General features: G+C 46.4%; 1 protein-coding gene across 1 annotated transcript in view; it reads left to right on the top strand.

Moving 5' to 3' along the window:
• The first annotated feature begins 1,596 nt into the window (after window positions 1-1,596).
• Ttll6 (tubulin tyrosine ligase like 6) overlaps window positions 1,597-18,696 on the top strand; it is a 32,322-nt gene continuing 15,222 nt past the window's right edge. The window contains 12 exon segments of the mRNA XM_076871060.2: window positions 1,597-1,805; window positions 2,715-2,755; window positions 3,976-4,094; window positions 4,320-4,450; window positions 5,948-6,104; window positions 7,036-7,179; window positions 7,800-7,885; window positions 12,108-12,333; window positions 13,612-13,787; window positions 15,918-16,106; window positions 17,009-17,186; window positions 18,135-18,413. Of these exon segments, the coding sequence (XP_076727175.1) occupies window positions 1,633-1,805; window positions 2,715-2,755; window positions 3,976-4,094; window positions 4,320-4,450; window positions 5,948-6,104; window positions 7,036-7,179; window positions 7,800-7,885; window positions 12,108-12,333; window positions 13,612-13,787; window positions 15,918-16,106; window positions 17,009-17,186; window positions 18,135-18,413 (1,899 nt within the window). The 5' untranslated portion in view covers window positions 1,597-1,632.

The following is an 18,696-nucleotide window of genomic DNA, read 5'->3' as shown; positions in this document are numbered from 1 at the left end:
TTAGGACTATAATCTCCAGTTATTAATTTAAGAAAATAATCCCAAAAAAGTAAAAGACCCTCTCTAAAAGTATTGGGCAGGGGGTTGGTATTATTTTTCCTCTGGCATCTTACTATTTTGCCCAGGCTGGTCTTAAAACTCCTGAGCTCAAGCAATCCTCCTCCCTTAGTGTCCCCAGTAGTTGGGACTACAGATTCGTACCACCAAGCCCATTTTGAAAATGTATATTGTAGAGTTATTTACATAAGATTAAAAATTGGAAGCAACTTAACAATTCCAACAACAAGACAATGGTTAGTTAAATATGGGCGCATTCCTTCTATGGAATATTGCACAGCCATTAAAAACTAGGAACCTGCAAACTTTGCCACCACTTAAAGGATGTCTGCAGTATGATATTATGTGGGCAAAAAGCAGATACAAAATTGACTACGATAATTGTGCTTGAAAATTAAGAATAAAAGAAGGCACAGATGAGTCAAAGTTGCTCTGCCCCATTTCTAAGAAGTTTGTTTGCAGTGAACCCAGGGCCTTCAGCATGCTAAGCAAGCCCTCTACTACTGAACTACATCCCAGCCTACCCTTCCCCATTTTTAAAGTATCCTGTAATGTATTTTCAATAATAATAAGAGTGTGTGGGAGGAAAAGATAGTAAATAGCAAAATAACTATGGATATCAAAAGAGAGGAGCTAAAATGGTGAGGAGCTTGGCAGGATTTTAGGAGGTAAAGAGAGGAAGGGAGAGCACGAGAAAAGGAGCCTTATGGCCACAGGAGCCTTGGATGTAAGAGAATTTGCATTAATTGGGCCTGACATATTTGAGTTACCCAAAAGTGAACTAAGCACATTCCTAAAGAGTATTGAAGCAAGAACATTAAAGTTTACTTTTAAAAATTTGATATTTGAAAATTCAAGCAAACATCGAAGATGTCTCATGGGGATCAGGAGGATGAGAACTTTGCTGTACTTCCTTGTGCGTGTTTTTGATTTGGTGTTATTTTTAATTTGGAGTGAATGGTAAGGGAGATGTTATAGACTTTTCTGTGGTGGGCATACTTGAAGGTCTGCATTTGACCCTGGACTTGAATCAGCTACAAATCAGCACTGTACTCCATGAATGATCATTGCATTTATTTTCAGGCCTGAAGATTACTATGTGGGGAGTTGGATGTAATGCTGAAAGAGTTAACAGGCTTAAATGCACCTCCACTGCACCCTCGGGGACAAGCTCCCTCAGCTAGGAAGGCTTCAGGCTTGGTTCTGAAGCTGTCTCCAGACACTTACTCACTTTAATAATAAGATTGTTTACCAAGTAGTGTCATGCACAGCATCTCAGCCTGCTCTGGAAAACCCCAGGAGGCAAAAACCAAGGCTAGGGTTGGCTGGGTTAAGTCCCCAAGGACGTAGTCAATGGCAAAAGGTGAAATGGGCTCCTTCCCAGAGCTTGCACTAACTGGGGAGGTGGGTTGGCATTTTATACAACCTGTTGCCTTGTCTTGGAACTCCAGTTCACTACCCACATGCTCAGGGGAGGGGGTCCCCCTGCAGGTGGGTCTGTGTAAGTACCATTCCTTCTGCTCTTTCTCCAGGGGTAGCTGGTATTTCCCCAGAGCCTCCTTCCAAGTCAGGAAGATGCCACAGTGCCTGACATCTGAAGGTAAAAAAAGAGCAGACTCCAAAGAGAGGGAGAACTGTTCCATAGAAGATCTAAAAGAAATCATCACCCTGGCTTTTGTGAGAGAGAACACACAAAAGGGGTTTCAGGAGGCCCGTCAGCAAAGCAAGAAGAAGAGGAAGAAAAAGAGGTTAGGATTGGAAATTGGGAAGGGGGCTCCATGTTGGTAAGAACAGGAAGGACCTGGAGGGAAGGAGGCTTGATAGAGTAAAGGAAAATTGTGAAGCTGTCAAACCCACTCTGCTTTTCAGTTCACATAGAAAGAAGGCTCTTTTGATGGTTTGTTTTATAGAATCAAATAATCATGTGTAAAACTGCACCTTGTCCTAATTTTCATTCTATTTATGTTTAGAATGCCTTTCAAGAAATGAGTGAAGAGAGAGAATTTCCTTGCATAAGTATAAGAAAGGGCTTATTTAGGGCTGGGGTTGTGGCTCAGTGGTAGAGTGCTTGCCTTGCACATGTGAGCTTTGATCCTCAGCCCCACATAAAATAAAAATTTAAAAAAGGTATTTTTTTAAAGTGCTTATTTGTTCTGAGAATTTAATACACTTTAAATATAATAGAACCATGCTATTGTATTAGGATCTGACTGTAGCTTGTGGATTCCAGTTCTTGTTTAATATTTTGCCAGGTCTTGCTTCATTTAGACTGATTAGTGTCTGAAAGCTTGTCTGCTTTCTCACTGACAGCTTCCCTTACTGTGCAGAAGAAGAGAGAAGCAAGTATTTTGGCCAAAAATATTTTAAATTCCTGTTCCCGATGGACTACTGGAGTAAAAGGACTAAGAAAATGATGTTAATATGAAGCTGCATGCTAAATTAACTATAATTGCAATATAGACTCTATACCCCATGGACAGGGTAACAGTACTGATTCCATGCTTTCTGCCACTCTGTACCCATTCATGTCCTCAGTGATGGGAATGGTTGAATAAGGCTTAGTGTGATAGCTTAGGCTTCATGCAGCTCCACCTGGGACAGGATGTTTCTGGGTGCAGTCTGTCTCTGTCTTGTGCTTTCCTTTTTCTCTTTTCCAGATGATTGGTGATTAATCTATCCAGCTGCCGGTATGAGAGCGGTAAGCATTTCAATGTGAAGGCTCGGGGACAAGGACCTACCATTTCCCCCTGTGTCGTTGGGAAGGGTCACTCTTGATGTTGAGGATATTCTTGAGGAGAAAAAGTGGTGTCTTCAAACCCCCTTCCTTATTCCTCTGGCTCCACAGACTATTTGAGAGAGTTGGAAATCTCATTCCAAGAATCATGGGTTTTGATCCCAGTGGCATATCTTTCAGCTATCTGTAATGCTTACAGTGACTGGGGCTGGGCACTGTGGCACATGCCTGTAATCCCATCGGCTCAGGAGACTGAGGCGGGAGGATCACAAGTTCAAAGCCAGCCTCAGCAAAATCAAGGCACTAAACAACTCAGTGAGACCCTGTCTCTAAATAAAATACAAAATAGGGCTTGGGATGTGGCTCAGTGGTCAAGTGCCCCTGAGTTCAATCCCTGGTGCAAATATATATATAAAAAATACACACACACACCTATATATATGGTGATTGAAGATCTCATTGTAGAAGAGGCAGCTGTTGCTGCAGTTGATGGCCCTGTATTAGAGCATATGTCACAATCCAGCAGTCTGAGGCTAACCCTGGTCTACAGACTTGCTTTGTACTACAGAGCACAGTGTTGTTGCCTTTGTGTTTGAGTTCAAATTGTAATGTCCTGGGCTGCTCTTGTCCTCTCCTGGTTACTGCAGGTCCTCCTTCCTTCTTAGGCCTAGGAAGGAAGGCATCTGGCCTGTGTTGAAATCAGCTTTTAGCTATTAATACTAACAGGGGGCAAGAAAGAAAGATGTGATAGTGGTATATGGTTTTGAAATACATTGTCTAAATTTTTTTTTCCTGCCAATTTACCTCACTAGTTAATCTTAGCTCTGCTTGGTGTTAAGGATCAGTTTGTATTCTCTGAACACTCAGGGCTTGGTGTTCAGGAGAAAGCCAGAGGCTTGCTTCCTGGCAAGGGGAAGCCAAGGCGGGTCAAACATTCACCCCAGATAACCTTCTGTGGCAATCATTGCATACTGGCTGTGTTCTTCAACAGCTTCCAACTCTCCATGTTCCTTTCTTGGTAGTGGTACATCCAGATAGGGAAAAATGGCTTACAGTCCTAAGGAGCTGGGTCTCTTGTTCCAGTACTTGGGTCTGGAACTACCTAGAAAAGGAACCTCCCCATCCTTTGCTCCTCCTTTGCTTCCTGGGCGAACAGGACATTTCTTTCTTCAATTCCATTGCAGTGCGTAGGGTGGCCCAACAGTATGGCCTTCGAGAGGGAGGTGACAACGATGACTGGACTCTGTACTGGACGGACTACTCAGTATCACTGGAGAGGGTGATGGACATGAAGAGCTACCAGGTATTTTCCTCAATTTAAGTGTGACATCTGCCCAGTCCCCCCCCAACCCCCTTTTTGTGGTGCTGGGGATTGAACCCAGGGCCTTGTGCATGCGAGAGGCAGGCACTCTACCAACTGAGCTATATCCCCATCCAGGGCCCCCATTTTTAACCACTGACTCTTGAGGGGAATCTAAAAGTGCTCCCATGTCCCCCCATTGATCATGAATTACTGCTTCCCTCATAGAAGATCAATCACTTCCCTGGGATGAGTGAAATCTGCCGCAAGGACTTGCTGGCCAGGAATATGAGCCGCATGTTAAAGATGTTCCCTAAAGATTTCCACTTTTTCCCTAGGACCTGGTGTCTTCCTGCTGAGTGAGTGAGCCCAGATTTCCTTCTCTTCCCCACCCCTATTTACATTTCCCTCCTGCCCTGATTCCCTGGTTGCTACTTTCCCTTCCCATAAGATCTCCCATCTCTCTATATACTGTCCAGGAAGAGGATAAAGGATAAAGGGTGTGTCCAAGGTTGAGAACACACAGGGCTCTGCCTATAAAATGAGATGACAATTAAGGGCCAGGTACCTTGGAACCTGTACCTGTAGTTGGATGAGAGTTTGTTCTGACCCTGGAGGATGTTGATCTTGAACTCCTTCCAACCATTTAACTATTCTGTTTCTGAATTTTTTAGGACCAGGAGCTCTTCTGGAGATAGTGGGGTTGTGGTTGATTAGCACCCAGGGTAGGAGCAGGGAGGACTGCCTGGCCTCTGTCCCATGTAGTTCCGGGCTGGGCGGGCAGCCCTTTCCCTTTTTGCTCTCATTTTATCCATTTCAAAGCTGGACCTCCATTCCTGATAGGCAAAATGCTCTGGAGAAACTTGAGATGGCATGAGCACAAGCAGGGGTATAATCTGGTGGTTGAGACAAGGCAGGGCTAGTGTGACATGTCACCGTCTGTTTTTACACTCACATGGCAAGGGCAGAAGAGGAATCCCACTCTCCCCTCTCCTCCCAAGACTTCCTTAAACCAGGAGCTCCCAGCCTTTCCTTAGTCTGGAACAACTTCCAAGGCTTAGCAGCAACTTAGGAGGAAATGTGTGCACCGTCCAGTTAACAGGAGCCTCCAGATTTCATGGCCTAACAGGAGCCTCCAGTTTTCATGGCTACTGAGGAACATTGTGGCTAAGTGATTTTCCCAAGAATCCACAAGGTTCTTTTGAGTTAAGATGCAAAACAAGAAGTATAGCAAGACTGATAACATATAATCCATTAATTTAGTTTCTTTCTTCTGAATATACTGTCTTAAAAGCACATTTAAAGGTTTCATTTGCCCTCCCATCCTCTGGCTGAAGCCCAGAGAGGGTAAAAGACCTATTGATTCAATGTCACATCATTTGTCAGGGCTTGAGCCAGACCAAGAACTCCAAATCTCCTATCTGTAAATCCAGAATGCCAAACTGCCTGGGTTATGGCCACCTTCGTGGGGTGGGTAGCACAGATCATCACTTTGCTGCATTATGTCATCTTAACTAACCGCTGCATGAGATGGGTTTCATTATCCACATTTCCTAGATGATGAAATGTAGACTCCGAGAGGTCACGTCCTTGCACAGGGTACACAGCTGGTGGGTGGTGTTGCTTGGGCTTGAATCTAGGCTGAATTCCCTCCAAAGCCCACACACACTCTCATCAGTTCTATTATCTCTCTCGTTGCTGGCCTCTGGGCCTCTGTCTATCAATGCCAGGACTTTGTACTTCAGATATCTTTACTCTTCTGTTTTTCTTGTTGGTTTGTTTTTTCATATGGAACTGGTCTTTCTTTTCATTGCTCTCCAGCTAATGGTGTATCTTGTTCCTTCCCTCTCTGGTAGCTGGGGAGATTTGCAGACCTATAGCAGGTCAAGAAAAAATAAGACATACATTTGTAAGCCGGACTCGGGTTGCCAAGGGAGAGGTATATTCATCACCCGTACTGTGAAAGAAATCAAACCAGAGGAGGATATGATCTGTCAGCTCTATATTTCAAAGGTACTTCTTTATTGTGATTATTTATTTATTGCCCATAGCAGCCTCGGGATCTAGCTGCACTGGATACAATGTGAAATGAGTCAATGGGGGGGTGGAAGTAGGGATGCAGCTGAGACTGTCTTCTGCTTTGGCCTTTGTCAGACCGAATTTCCTGAGCAGAGGTGCTGCCATGTACACTTGTCTGTTGGTCTGACCTCACCAGGCTAGCCCCTTTGCTTAAATAGATGAGAACTGGGAGAACACCTTAGTTTATGGATACTCTACCTTATTTGGGAGAAGGGAATCATCCTGGAGGGTTTCAAGGTAAACAGATTCCTTCCCTGACTGAGTGCCACAGGTCACAGTCCTATAACCTGCTGCAGGGAGGGAACCTTCTAGAAGTGTGAGTAGAGGGAGAAGCACTGCACCTCCCACCCAAGGCAAAATGACCAGGAGTTACATTACTGATTGCAGGAAATCTCTTACAGAACCACAAGTATAACGCAGGACCATATGTCCTTTCATCAAAGGACTTTAATCTGTATTTGGGGTAAAAATGGGAGTTCATAACCCACTTGAATCTAATGTGTGAAATATGATATGTCAAGAGCTTTGTAATGTTTTGAACAACCAATAAAAAAAATAAATAAAAAAAATCATAGAAAAACCAAAAAAAAAAAAAAAAAAAAGATATCTCTTGGTGGTAGTTATTTGTGCCAATGTAGAGATCAGGAAATCAAGGCACAGTGTAGTTTGGTGACCTCTTCAAGGTCACAAGTCAAGTCACAGAACCCAAGTCTCCTTATCCTACTCCCCAGGCCTGGCCAAGCCTTCACTTGGCAACACTAGACAGTGTTGGACTGATTCCATCCATGAAAACAAGATGGGGGCTGGCGATTTTTGTATGAGCTTCTCCTCTGCTGCTTGTTTGACTTCTCTCTTCTCCTCCCAGCCCTTTATTATTGATGGGTTCAAGTTTGACCTTCGGATTTATGTGCTGGTGACATCATGTGACCCTCTCAGGATTTTTGTGTACAAAGAAGGACTGGTCCGCTTTGCTACCACTTCTTACTCTTACCCCTGCACAGACAACCTGGTGAGCTGAGGGGACATGATGCTTCCCCCTCCTCCTTAGCATGATAAAATGTCCTGCTTAAATACCCTTCCTCGAGACATCATGGTTCTGGCTGTCATTGGTTGAGCACTACCTATGTGCCAGGTTGCATATATTCTTTAGTCTGAGCCCTCTCAGGAACCCTCAGACATAGGAGTTATTATTCCCGTTTACAGAGAGGGAGAATAAAACCCAGAGAGTAGAAGGGACTTGTCCAAGGTCACACAGCTAGCAAGAGGTGAGTCTGGGACTTGTGGCCAAGTCTGCCTGACTCCAACACCAGGTCCACAGTGCTCAGGAGTGAGCTATCCTGCCATCCCCTGACTCTAAGTCCCCTAGGACTCCTGAAGTTTCCCTCAGACAAGGCAGCGCTCACTCTCAAGAGGAGTTGGAGTTTTTTATACTCCAGCTTATACAGGGTTAAGTTGCCCAGGCTCTAAGATTCCCCTTTTTATTGCCTTAATTTTGCCAGTTTAAGTACATCTTAAGACTTCCCTTTCTTTTCCATGCAGTTAATCCCCAGGGGCCATGGGAGGGCACAGAGAGAATGCAAGAGGCCTTCATGTCAGTCTGACCCCACATCTTATGTTCTCTTTTCCCAGGATGATATTTGCATGCACCTGACTAATTATTCCATTAATAAGCACAGTTCCAACTTCATTCAAGATGCTTACTGTGGCAGCAAGAGGTAAAGGAGCAGTTTTTACTCTTCTTTCCAGGACTCTACCCAAACCCTGTCAGTCTCCGTCAGTGTTTCCATCTTGGGTCACGTGGCCTCGGAAGAGACTTTGCCTCTCAATCCACAACTCATCTCAGCTCTCTGGACTGTTAATCATTAAAAGGAGGCCACATCGTAAACCCTAGGAGTCTGGGAGGAGGAGAGATAAACGCAAACCGTTTCCCCAGCAGAATACATACACACACCAAAACATAGCCTTGTTACAGTTGCCCTTCTGACATTTCCAAATCAACAGACGTTTATTGATCACAAGTCTGCCGTTTGAGAAGGACTTGCCAGGCTGTGGTTTCTTGGTCTGTGGTTCCCTGGGGTGTTGCTCCATTAGAGATTCTCAAGCTATGTGTCATGAGGATGCCCTGGTGCCACATGACGTGTGGCTAGCTGGCCCTTAAGATTCCCCAGAAGACGGGACACGAAAGGAATTTATGAGTCTCATCATGAGCAGCTTTTCCATTTGTGTTTGAGTTTGAGCCCAAATAGCCCTCACTTGAGTTTTAAGAAAAAGGAAGACCGAGGAACCTAGTTTGGCCATCAGAGGGTCAGGCAGTCTCATAGGGCCCCTGTGAGACTCAAATGACTTATTGGCAGTAGAGTGTTCTGGTACTTCTGGTGGCCTCAGAGGTGCTGTACCTGGCGCCTGTGTGCAGTTTTCTTTCTTGAATTTTCACCACAATACAATGCTAAAGCCATTATCACCTGCTCTTTGTAGGTGGAGAGCCATGAGTTAGGTGCCATCTCCATTTTATAGATGAGGAAACTGAGTCTCTACAGGGTTAAGTTGCCCAAGGTCACCCAGCTCTGAATGCTAGCATGGGCCAAGAAGCTGGGCCTGTCATGCTCTGAGGCTCACCCTCTTCCTACTGAACCAGGTCTAAAGGGACTGAGGAAAAGGGAATCCATTTGGTGTCAGAGCAGCAGAGAAATGTGTGGCATCTCAGCACACAGAAAATCTCTAGGTTAAGCCTGCTGGAGGGGATGTGTCAGGCTGGGAGGAGGGAGTCTCCCCCTTTTCAGAGGACGTCAGCCCCTCTGTATTGCCTGTGTCCCCACCCAAACTTTGGGCACCAGTGGTGCGTGTGGAACGTCAACGCTCAGGGAGGCCTGGCTTCTCATCCCTGCTCTGCTGCTTGCCAGCTGAGAAAGCTTGGACAAGGCCCTTCATCTCTCTGAGCCTCCATTTCTGTAAGATGAGGGCCATGAGAAAACCTGCCCTCTCCTGCCCACCTCATGGGGCCTCTGTGAGACTCAGATGACTTGTGGGCAGTACAGTGCTCTGGTTACTGTTGTTTTTCCTTGGTCTCAGGGCCCTCATTTCCCTTTTATGAGAATTGATATCCCAATAACAGGCCTCAGGCCCTCAGGCCATGATGGAGGCGGTGGGTGTTGTTGGGCACAAAACTAAAGCAAGGGTGTGAAGATTTCCAGTATTATTCTCTTTTTTCCTTTCTTCCATTTATTTATTGGTGCTGGGATGGAACCCAGGACTTCATGCATATTTGGCAAGCGCTCTACCCACTGAGCTATACCCGCAACCCTCAAATATCATTCTGCTGCCCTAGCTTCCCCCGCTCCCTCCTCTTGCTTCTTTTCACCTCTCCCTCGCTCCCCTGTTCTCTGGTGCCCTCTCTGTGGAGCAGTCTTCTGCCCCCAAGGCCTCGGGGCTGTGCCCTCTCTTGGCTTAGCCTCTGTCTGCTGGCAGCCCATCTCCTCAACATGTGTGCCAGAGAGAGCTTGTTTCATCACAGAGCCACTCTCGGAATAATTGATGGATTAATCCATTCTCAAGGACGAACCCTCATGACCCAATTACTTCTCAAGGCCCCGCTTCTCAAACTGCTGCACTGGGGGCAAGTTTACGGCATGTGAACTTTTGGGGGACACAAACCACAGCATGTCCTGGTCTTTGGTGTGCTTTCCATTTGGCCAGGTAGAGGAGTTTTTTCATTCTCCCCTATTTTTTTTGCTTTTTCTTCCTGTTCCTCCTTCCCATCTTCCATCCATCTACATTCCTTCCTTCTTTTTTTTCTATTTCTTTCTTTCCTTCTTTCATCCTGTCTTTCTCTATCTCTTCCTCTCTCTCTCCCTTCCTGCCTCCCTCCCTTTCCTTTCCTCCCTCTCTGTCTCTCTCTCTTTCTTTCTTTCTACTGGGGAACCCAGGGGTCTCTATCACTGACCGCATCCCAGCTCTTTTTATTTGTATTTTGAGACAGGCTTCAAATTTGCAATCCTCTTGCCTCAGCCTCCCAAGTTGCTGGAATTACAGGCGTGCACCACCACACCCAGTTCCTCCCCATCTTCTGGGAAAACCTACTCCTTATGCTGTTCCCCTGCCCCAAAGTTGGCAGCTATGGCCAACTGTTAAATCCTTTGGTTAGTCCCCCAAACTGGGGTACAAACTCAACCAGAAAAGTGCTCCTCAGAGTGAAAGAGAAGACAGAACTGCAAACCTGGCAGCTCTCTGGGGCAGACATCAGTTCTCTTCCTCTTCTGTGTGCTTGGCACATAGCTGTTGTTAAAGTGAGTTCACTAATTGCTGGCCCCCAATAAATTGTACAGTATTGTATATTGTGATGGGGCCTGAGTCATCAAAAGAAGGCTTTGTTATGTTCTGTAACGTCTGTTATAAGAAGTCAGGGAAGTACATGATCTATTTCAGGAAAATTTTACATCCCAGTTAGGCAAATTAAAAACACTTTTTCTTTTTCCACTTGAAAGGATTGACTTCAAATGATCTGGAAAATCCACTTACGTGCACCCTGAAAATGGCAGGTAGAGGAGGTGGTCTCTGTGTTGAGTGACCTTTCCTTTTCTGTCTTTATATAAATGCATCCTTAGTTGTTTCGTATGTGGGTTGATTTCCCAAATGGTACCCAGGCCTCCCATGGCAGGGTTGGTGGTTCTTCTGTGTCTCCTCATTTCACCAAGCTTTGCATGCACAGCAGGCCCTTAGCAGGTGCTCATTGGCTGGTAGACCTGCTTCCTCCTTTTCTGACTACTTCAGTTGGGCTCCAGCGAGCTTTTAGAAATGCCTGGGAGCCTTGTCTCTTGTCTTCGTTGTTCTCTTCTCAGGTCTCCATTCTCTGGCATCTTCTCCTTCTGTATTTCCACTTCCATTTTGAGTCTCTGGGGACATGCAGGTACATATGTGTGAGAGGTTGAGTGTCCACCCCCACCATTGCCTCTACGCTCTCTTAGATTCATCCTTTCTCTGTGCTGCCCAGCTCAGAGTTAAATGGAGCATCCGTCCACTCAGATATTTCCTCGTGGATGTCTCTGGTAGAGAGGTTCCTGATTTCCTCAGCAATTGGGTCAACAGCCATACTGATCTGCCTCTGACTGAGGTTTCCTGGAATGCGGGACTCTCTGTTCAAAAGTAGGAACAGTTCAGTTTGCCTGAGACTACTGGTAACCTTGTCTGTGGAAATGTTCTGGGATTGTCTTCCCTGTGGACAACCTGAAACAAGATTTCTATGTTTTCATTGTCCCCTAGGATGACTGAGGTAGAACCAAAGTACCAGTATTCTTAAAAGACTCCCCAAGTAGATAACTCCAGAGGTAGAGAAACCAATGCTACGCAAGCACAACCATGATGTAGGGTGTTTTTTTTTTTCTTTTCTTTTTTTCTCATCCATTAACCATTTTTCCTCCCATACTGGAGATTGAACCCAGGGGTGATTAACCACTGATCCACATCGCTAGCCCTTTTAACTTTTTATTTTGAGATAGGGTCTCATTAAGTGGCTTAGAGCCTTGCTAAGTTGCTGAGGCTGGCCTCACACTGGCCTCAGCATCTCTGGAGGTGCTGGGATTATAGGCATGTGCCACCACATCTGGTTCCCATCCATTAATCTTTCCACCCAGATATCCCATCCTTTCCCCAGCTCACAGGTGTCAGCTCACAGGCCACAGTGAAAGTGCTCAGGTCATGTCTTACTTGACTATATACTTGTACCTACCCCAGGGCTCTGGACATCTGAGGGGTGTGGTCCTATGACTCCTACAGGCTCCCTCCCAAGCTGACCCAGCCCTGTGGTCATGCTAGGTCCTGGGTATTCATCCACACCAGCTCTAGAGCTTTATCTTCTCTAGAAGTTTCTGGTTTTCAGCATGCCGTGGCCTTGAATGGCCAGAGGCCAGCTGCCCTGCCTGGTGGCCTGTGGTTCCCTTCCAGGAAGCTCTCTACCTTCAACACGTACATGGAGAACCATGGCTTCAACGTGGGACAGATATGGAGGGCTATCGAGGATGTCATCATCAAGACAATCATCTCGGCTTACCCAGTCATCAAACATAACTACCACACCTGCTTCCCTGGCCACACACTTAACAGTGCCTGCTTTGAAATCCTGGGCTTTGACATCTTGTTGGACCACAAACTCAAACCCTGGCTGCTGGAGGTAGGGAAGTTCAGGCGAGGGGTGAGAACTGTGCCCTGTTACTAGAGTCAGCCAGTTTCGGGGACCCTGCCCTCCTGGCTCACCTGGATTGTTCTAATCAACTTCCCCTGCCACTTCCTCTCATGGTACTTGCTGCCTGTGGGGCTTCCCTCTTAGCTGAGAAGTGGCCACCAGAGGGGGGTAGACGGCTGGGAATTAGAGAATTCCTTGTGTCTTCTTGAGGTCCAGCCAGACTCCCAAACAGACTTGCTGCTAATCTCAGACACAGAGTGATTCTAAAGATAATTCCACCTTTGTAACAGAGTTCTCTTCCAGAAAGACAGTGTTCTTCATCAAAGCTGGGTGGGTGAGGCTAAGTATCAGATGGGAGCTGACTCCGTTGGCTCCCAGCAGGTCTGCATGACTCAGTTCTAAGCACCAGCAGAGCAAACTGGTGTCTGCTGCCCTAGGAATGGGTGGCAGAGACACTCAGTGAGTTTCCTGCCTCCATGGGGGTGGGTAGGAGGAGAAAGAGAATCTTTCCAAGTTGCTGTCTCTTTTCCTGGTTGGAGTGATGCTCAGGAACCTTCTCAAGTGTCCATTCAGTATGAATGATGAGGAGCAAAGTGTGTACGTGAGGTGACATCCGAGGTGCTAGTGCCAGGTACTGATGCCAGAGTCACACTTTAGCGTGGAGAATTCAGAACTGCAGATTGGATTCCTGGGGATTTGCCTTCCTTCACCCTTGTTCTCAGGTGTGAGGGAAATAGAGAGATGGCCACTTAGAGCTCTTACTCCACGAACAGAATGAGCCAGCATGAGCAAGCCTTCAAAAACTACTGGAAATTTACAAATGTCACCCAGTGCTTCTGAACAGGATGGACTTTGCTGTGGGCAGGAATAAGTTCTCCTTCTCCTCCCACCTGTTCTCCCCCTCAGCCTGATGAGGCTCCAGGGAGTGTCCCTCCTTTCTTTTTCCTACCTCCAGGCCAATCCTTCAGACCCCTCCTCTGTTCTGCTCTGTGTAACACACACGCTGCATGTAAGAGAACACACACCAGATGGGGGGAAACCAAAGAAGGGGCACACCTCACGCTTCCAGAGGAGAGAGGACCAGGGGGAGTTCTGCTTTCTGCTTTCTTTACTGTGTCTCAGGAACAGACTGTGTGTCACCTCTGGGTGGTCTGGGCAGCCAGGGCCCTGAGGTGGATGTTGGCAGCATCTGGAGGTAGCATCTGCTTTACCCCCTCACTTTTACCCTGGACGGTCCTGTCCCCAGCTGTCATCTTGCCCTCACAGGTCAACCACTCTCCAAGCTTCTCTACTGACTCCCGGTTGGATAAAGATGTGAAAGACAGTCTGCTGTATGACACCCTGGTACTGATCAACCTGGAAAGTTGTGACAAAAAGAAAGTCTTGGAGGAGGAGAGAAAGCGGGGGCAGTTCCTGCAGCAGTGTCCCTCCCGGGAGGTCAGGTACAGCAGCACCCTCTGGCCCCTGGGCCCTCATTCTCTCACTTCCCTGCTCTCAGTGAGACTAGTTGTCTTGGTCAAAGTTACGACTCAACATCCTGCTAGTTATGTGGCCTTTCATCACTTCTGTGAGCCTCAGTGATCTTTCTGTGAAATGGAGCTAGTGACACATAATTACTTTTTTCCAATACCAGGAATTTAACCCAGGGGTACTCTACCATTGAGCCACATCCCCAGCCCTTTTTATTTTGAGACAGAGTCTCACTTTCTCAGGTTGGCCTCAAACTTGCAATCCTCCTGCCTCAGCTTCCTCACTAACTGGGATTACAGGTGGGCACCACCACACTCAGCCTGTTAGGAGAATTAAATAAGGTCATTCATATAGAGTCTTAGTATATTGCCCAGCACCATAACTTTTTAGAGGCTCTCAAAAATTTTTCCTGTGAGGTGGGGTGAGGATCAGTGGTTGCAAGTAAAAAATAAAAAAGAAAAGAAAAATTTAAAAAGAGAAGACTCTTGCCTGGAGTTGGTAGGGAAAGGGGTGGATTATTTCCAGCAAACTATAATCCTATTTAGAAAGCGAGATATATATATATATATATATATATATATATATATATATATATATATATATATATATATATATTTTTTTTTTTTGGTACCAGGGTTTGAACCCAGGGGTGCTTTACCACTGAGTCACATCCCCAGCACTTTTTCACATTTTTTTTTTTGAGACAGAATATCACTAAGTTACTTAGGGCCTTGCTAAAATGCTGAGGCTGGCTTTGAACTTGTGATCTTCCTGCCTCAGCCTCCTGTGCTGTTGGAATTACAGGTGTGCACCACCATGCCTGGCTGGAATGTGAGTTTTTAGTTGCAGAATGTAGTAATTCAAACAGTTGGATTATGAATAATTTTTGTTCTTAGAAATAGGAGATTAAGTTATACACATGTAACTATATATAACGGATATAAATTGATTAATATGTGAAGATTTAGGAATTACCAATATAAAAAAATAAAATCAATATTTTATTTTTACTAAAATGAAAAGTTTGTCAGTCCTTTCCCATGTTACTATGTTGGCAGGAGCTAATGTCTGAAGGGCGTCATTTGCATTGTCACTGGGGCCTTCATTCTGCATAGTGGTTCTAGTATCTTAAGACTCTAGACCTGGTCAAGGAGGTGCCCTGGTTGCTTTTCAGATTCCACTAAGGACCCTCCCCTACTTCTGCCTATTTTCCTTTCCAGAAACAGAGCCAATCAAATCCTTTGGGACCGAGCTTCTGGAACAGGGGCAATGTGTTGTACTGGTGTCCAGATGGCACTGTGTTTCTCTGGCACTTTCATGTGGACTGTCTCCCCTCAGGGTGGAAGGTAGAAGGAGTGTGGTGTGGTGCTGTTCTTGAAGCAGAGGAAACCAAGACTCCAGAAGGGGAACTGACTTTCATGAGATTACCTTACTGGTGACAGCTCTGGACCCAGAGCCCAGTGGGTGTGCCAGCTTGGGTGCCAGGATACCTTTCCATTGTACTGCTGTCTCAACTCTTTGAGGAGGAGACCACATCACCCCATCACACCCATCACACCGAGAGTCTCCTCTGCATCTGTCTCCCTTCATTACTTTGTCCTGGATCTCTCAGTGTCTCTTGGTTCCCCTTCTATAGAGGGGGCTTATCATGCCTCCCTACCTGACCTCCATTTCTCCAAGGGGCTATGAGGAAGAATGAGATCATTACAGCTCATAAAACTCATTAAGCTCATCCAAGAAGCCCTCAAATTTAGCAAAACATAAGCTGCCATTCTCCAGAGAAGAGTAATAAGGGTAATGAATGGGAAGGTGGCGACAGTCTGCCTGGTCAGACTAAGCCAAAGGGGAAATGGGTTTTACTCATAAGGGGAGAAAATTTGGTGAGCTGTCAGAAAGGCTCTTCCAACCAGCTCTTAGTGCATTGTGACACTGGATGTCCCAGGAGGGCTAGAATCTCCTTTCCAGGAAACATTTTTGCTTTTATTTAACAAATACTGATTAACCACTATTATGTGCAAGGCCTCCCTCTGGCCCTAGACGACATCCAGCTTGGACATGTCCCTTCCAAAAAAACTGTATCCCTGTGTTCTGCATCCCAACAGGATTGAGGAAGCCAAGGGTTTCCAAGCAGTGCGGTTACAGAAAACAGAGAAATATGAGAAGGAAAATTGTGGCGGGTTCCGGCTGATTTATCCCACTCTGAATTTGGAGAAGTACGACAAGTTTTTCCAGCACAATTGCTCCCTCTTCCAGAATACTGCTGCTTCCAGGGCTCGGGAGTTGTATGCCCGGTAGGAAGACTCCCAGGATGAGGTGGTGGTGTGTTCTGGGGATTGTGCTTGACCTGCTGGGCAGCTGTCCTGGGGTGGCAGGGAAAGTCCCTGAGCTTCAATTCCCAACCTTGAAGTTGCTTGGGGAACATTTGCTGTGGTCTCACAAGGGCCATAAATTGGAAGATTTCCTAGTGTGGGGTATTAAGTAGATAAGTAGATAGGTGACTGACCATAGAGAAACTGACCATAGGAACAGACACCCCCACCCCATTCCAGGATGCATACCTCCTCAGAGCTGCTTCATCGATTCATGCAGGTATAAAATCTAAGGGCTGGAAGGGAATTGTCCCATTGAGTCTAGTCCCCACCAACTATCTCATTTTATGGAAGGGGAAATTGGATCAGAGAGGAGATCATATAACAAGATAATATCAGGAGAGGGATTAGAACTCCCAGTCGCCTGACTCACAAGACCATATTATTTCCACTGTATTGTGTCACCTTTAGAGCACTCTCCTGATCCATTGGCCAAAGAGCTCATCACATGAAATGGTCCCACATGGGAGCCCCTGGCTGTAGTCTCCCACCCAGATCCTCTTCCCAGCACCTGCCATGGATGCAGATGGTCTATTGGGAAGTAGGGAAGAGATGGGGTTGCGGTGGAAAGGAACATAGCTCTTTTTACTGCACATTTCTATTTGAAATGATGCCATTCCCCACACTGGATGATTAAAGGGATGACTTCTTTCTTACCACCTTGATTTCTGACCTTCAATCACTTGTGCAGACTGGATACACTGGGGGAGGGAAGTGAGGGCACTCTGCCTCTCCATTTTAACTTGTCTATCACCTAAGGAGGATGCCCACCTTCACCACCTGTCCCTAACCTCCATGACAATCACTTGTTCCTCAATGGGCAGGCAACTGATCCAGGAGCTGAGACTGAAACAGGAGAAGCCATCCTTCCAAATGAAAGAGAAGAAGGTGGAGATGCAGGGAGAGTCAGAGCTAGCCGGCGAGAAAGCAAGGGGCAAGAGCACCAAGAACCAGCAGAAAAAACAACAGAAACGCAAGACCACGGCCCACAGCCCCAAACAAGTAAACCCAGATGGGAGGGGAATGTGCATACCTGGCACCCTTCCCAGGCTGGGGCCAGTCTGTCGGGGGGTGCCACGGAGACCACTACTCCGAGCCCAGACATACTGACAGGCTACTTGGAGGGCTGGGCCACAGGAAGGGAACTGTGGCAGCCACACAGAGCTGAGTGTCCATCAGAGCTTCACTTCATTCAGGCAGCAGAGGATTCTCACTCTTCTGTCCTTTTTGTCTCCTTAGAAGTAAGAGCAGGCAGGCTGTGGTGGGAGACTGGGCATGATACCATATAGAGAGCAGGTTCCAGGACCCACATCCTCAACTCCAGCTGGGGTGGGAATGCCCTAATTCAGTGGGCCACTGGGAGAGCTTCTGGAAGGCAGAACCCTCAGAACATTAACAGGGATGACTGGTCATGGTGGGGTCCTTCCTGCTGTCTGCATGGGGTGGCCCAATCTCCAGGCTTGTGGGTAGCTGCCCTCTTGTCCTGTGATCCACGTTTCTGGCTTCTGGTTTCTCTGCCTAGTGCTTTCTTCTAGCTCACTGGATAGATGACTTTTCAGTCCACCTCAGTTGACTGTCAGCCCATCTGCTTCATCTTAAAGACTTACTTGGAAGGACAGAATTAGAGCAGTTTGTTTTTTTTTTTTTTTAACTTTAAGGTTCCAGACCTGTTGAGAATCTGATAAAAGCTCTGGAATCTCTTGTGGTAAAATATACAATCCACTATTTTAAAACTGGTTTCAAGTGGCTCAAAGATACCCTAAAGTCATCCATGGGTCCTCTAAGGAGTCCCAGAACCCCAGGTCTAAGATCCTCATATTAGAGAGACTTTGATACCAACTGCTTTTCCTTCTCCTTATCTCCTTTGCACCTACCCTTGGGTGCAGACGAATCTGGAAGTGGCCAGAGCTGAGTTCCCACTGGCTGTGTGTTTGGTTTCCTCCTTCCCAGTACTTCCGGCCATTGGCATTAGTGTCCTGCACACCCGAGTTGCTCTTAAGTGTCAAAGATGTAAAGAAGAATGAAACAGGCAGTCGCTTTGACCAGGAGGCCGCAAAGAAGAAGACTGATTCTGCTCCCTGCAAGCCTATCTCTGCAAGACACTGCAGATCTGTACCTGACATGAGGCGGTTAAGACTCAGTTCCTCTGGGTTACAATGCTGTGAAACCAATTCCAGAATCAAGATGGCCAAGTCAGTCAATGAAATGAACATATTTTCTAGTACCATGGTAAGTAGAGGGCCAAGTTCTAGGAGGAAACTCTTAAAGTTTTGCTTTCTGGTCCTTTCTTTCCCCTGACATGTTATAGCCCTTTGAGTAAGCCATTGGCTCTCTCTGGGCCTCAGTTTTCCCAACTTGTGAAGACCATATTGTGACATGGCACACTTGCTGGGAGGATGGGCCTGGGATGGCTTTTAAGGAGGGTCATTCTGTGTACTCCTGTTCTTAGCAGATTACCACCTGTACTAGTTTTCTTGGGTGCTGTGGCAAATTGCTACAAACCTGGTGGCTT

Source organism: Callospermophilus lateralis, chromosome 11 (genome assembly GCF_048772815.1).
Source record: "Callospermophilus lateralis isolate mCalLat2 chromosome 11, mCalLat2.hap1, whole genome shotgun sequence".
Classification (NCBI taxonomy): domain Eukaryota; kingdom Metazoa; phylum Chordata; class Mammalia; order Rodentia; family Sciuridae; genus Callospermophilus; species Callospermophilus lateralis.
The sequence above is the reverse complement of the archived record's forward strand: the minus strand, read 5'-3'. Positions and strand labels throughout refer to the sequence as shown.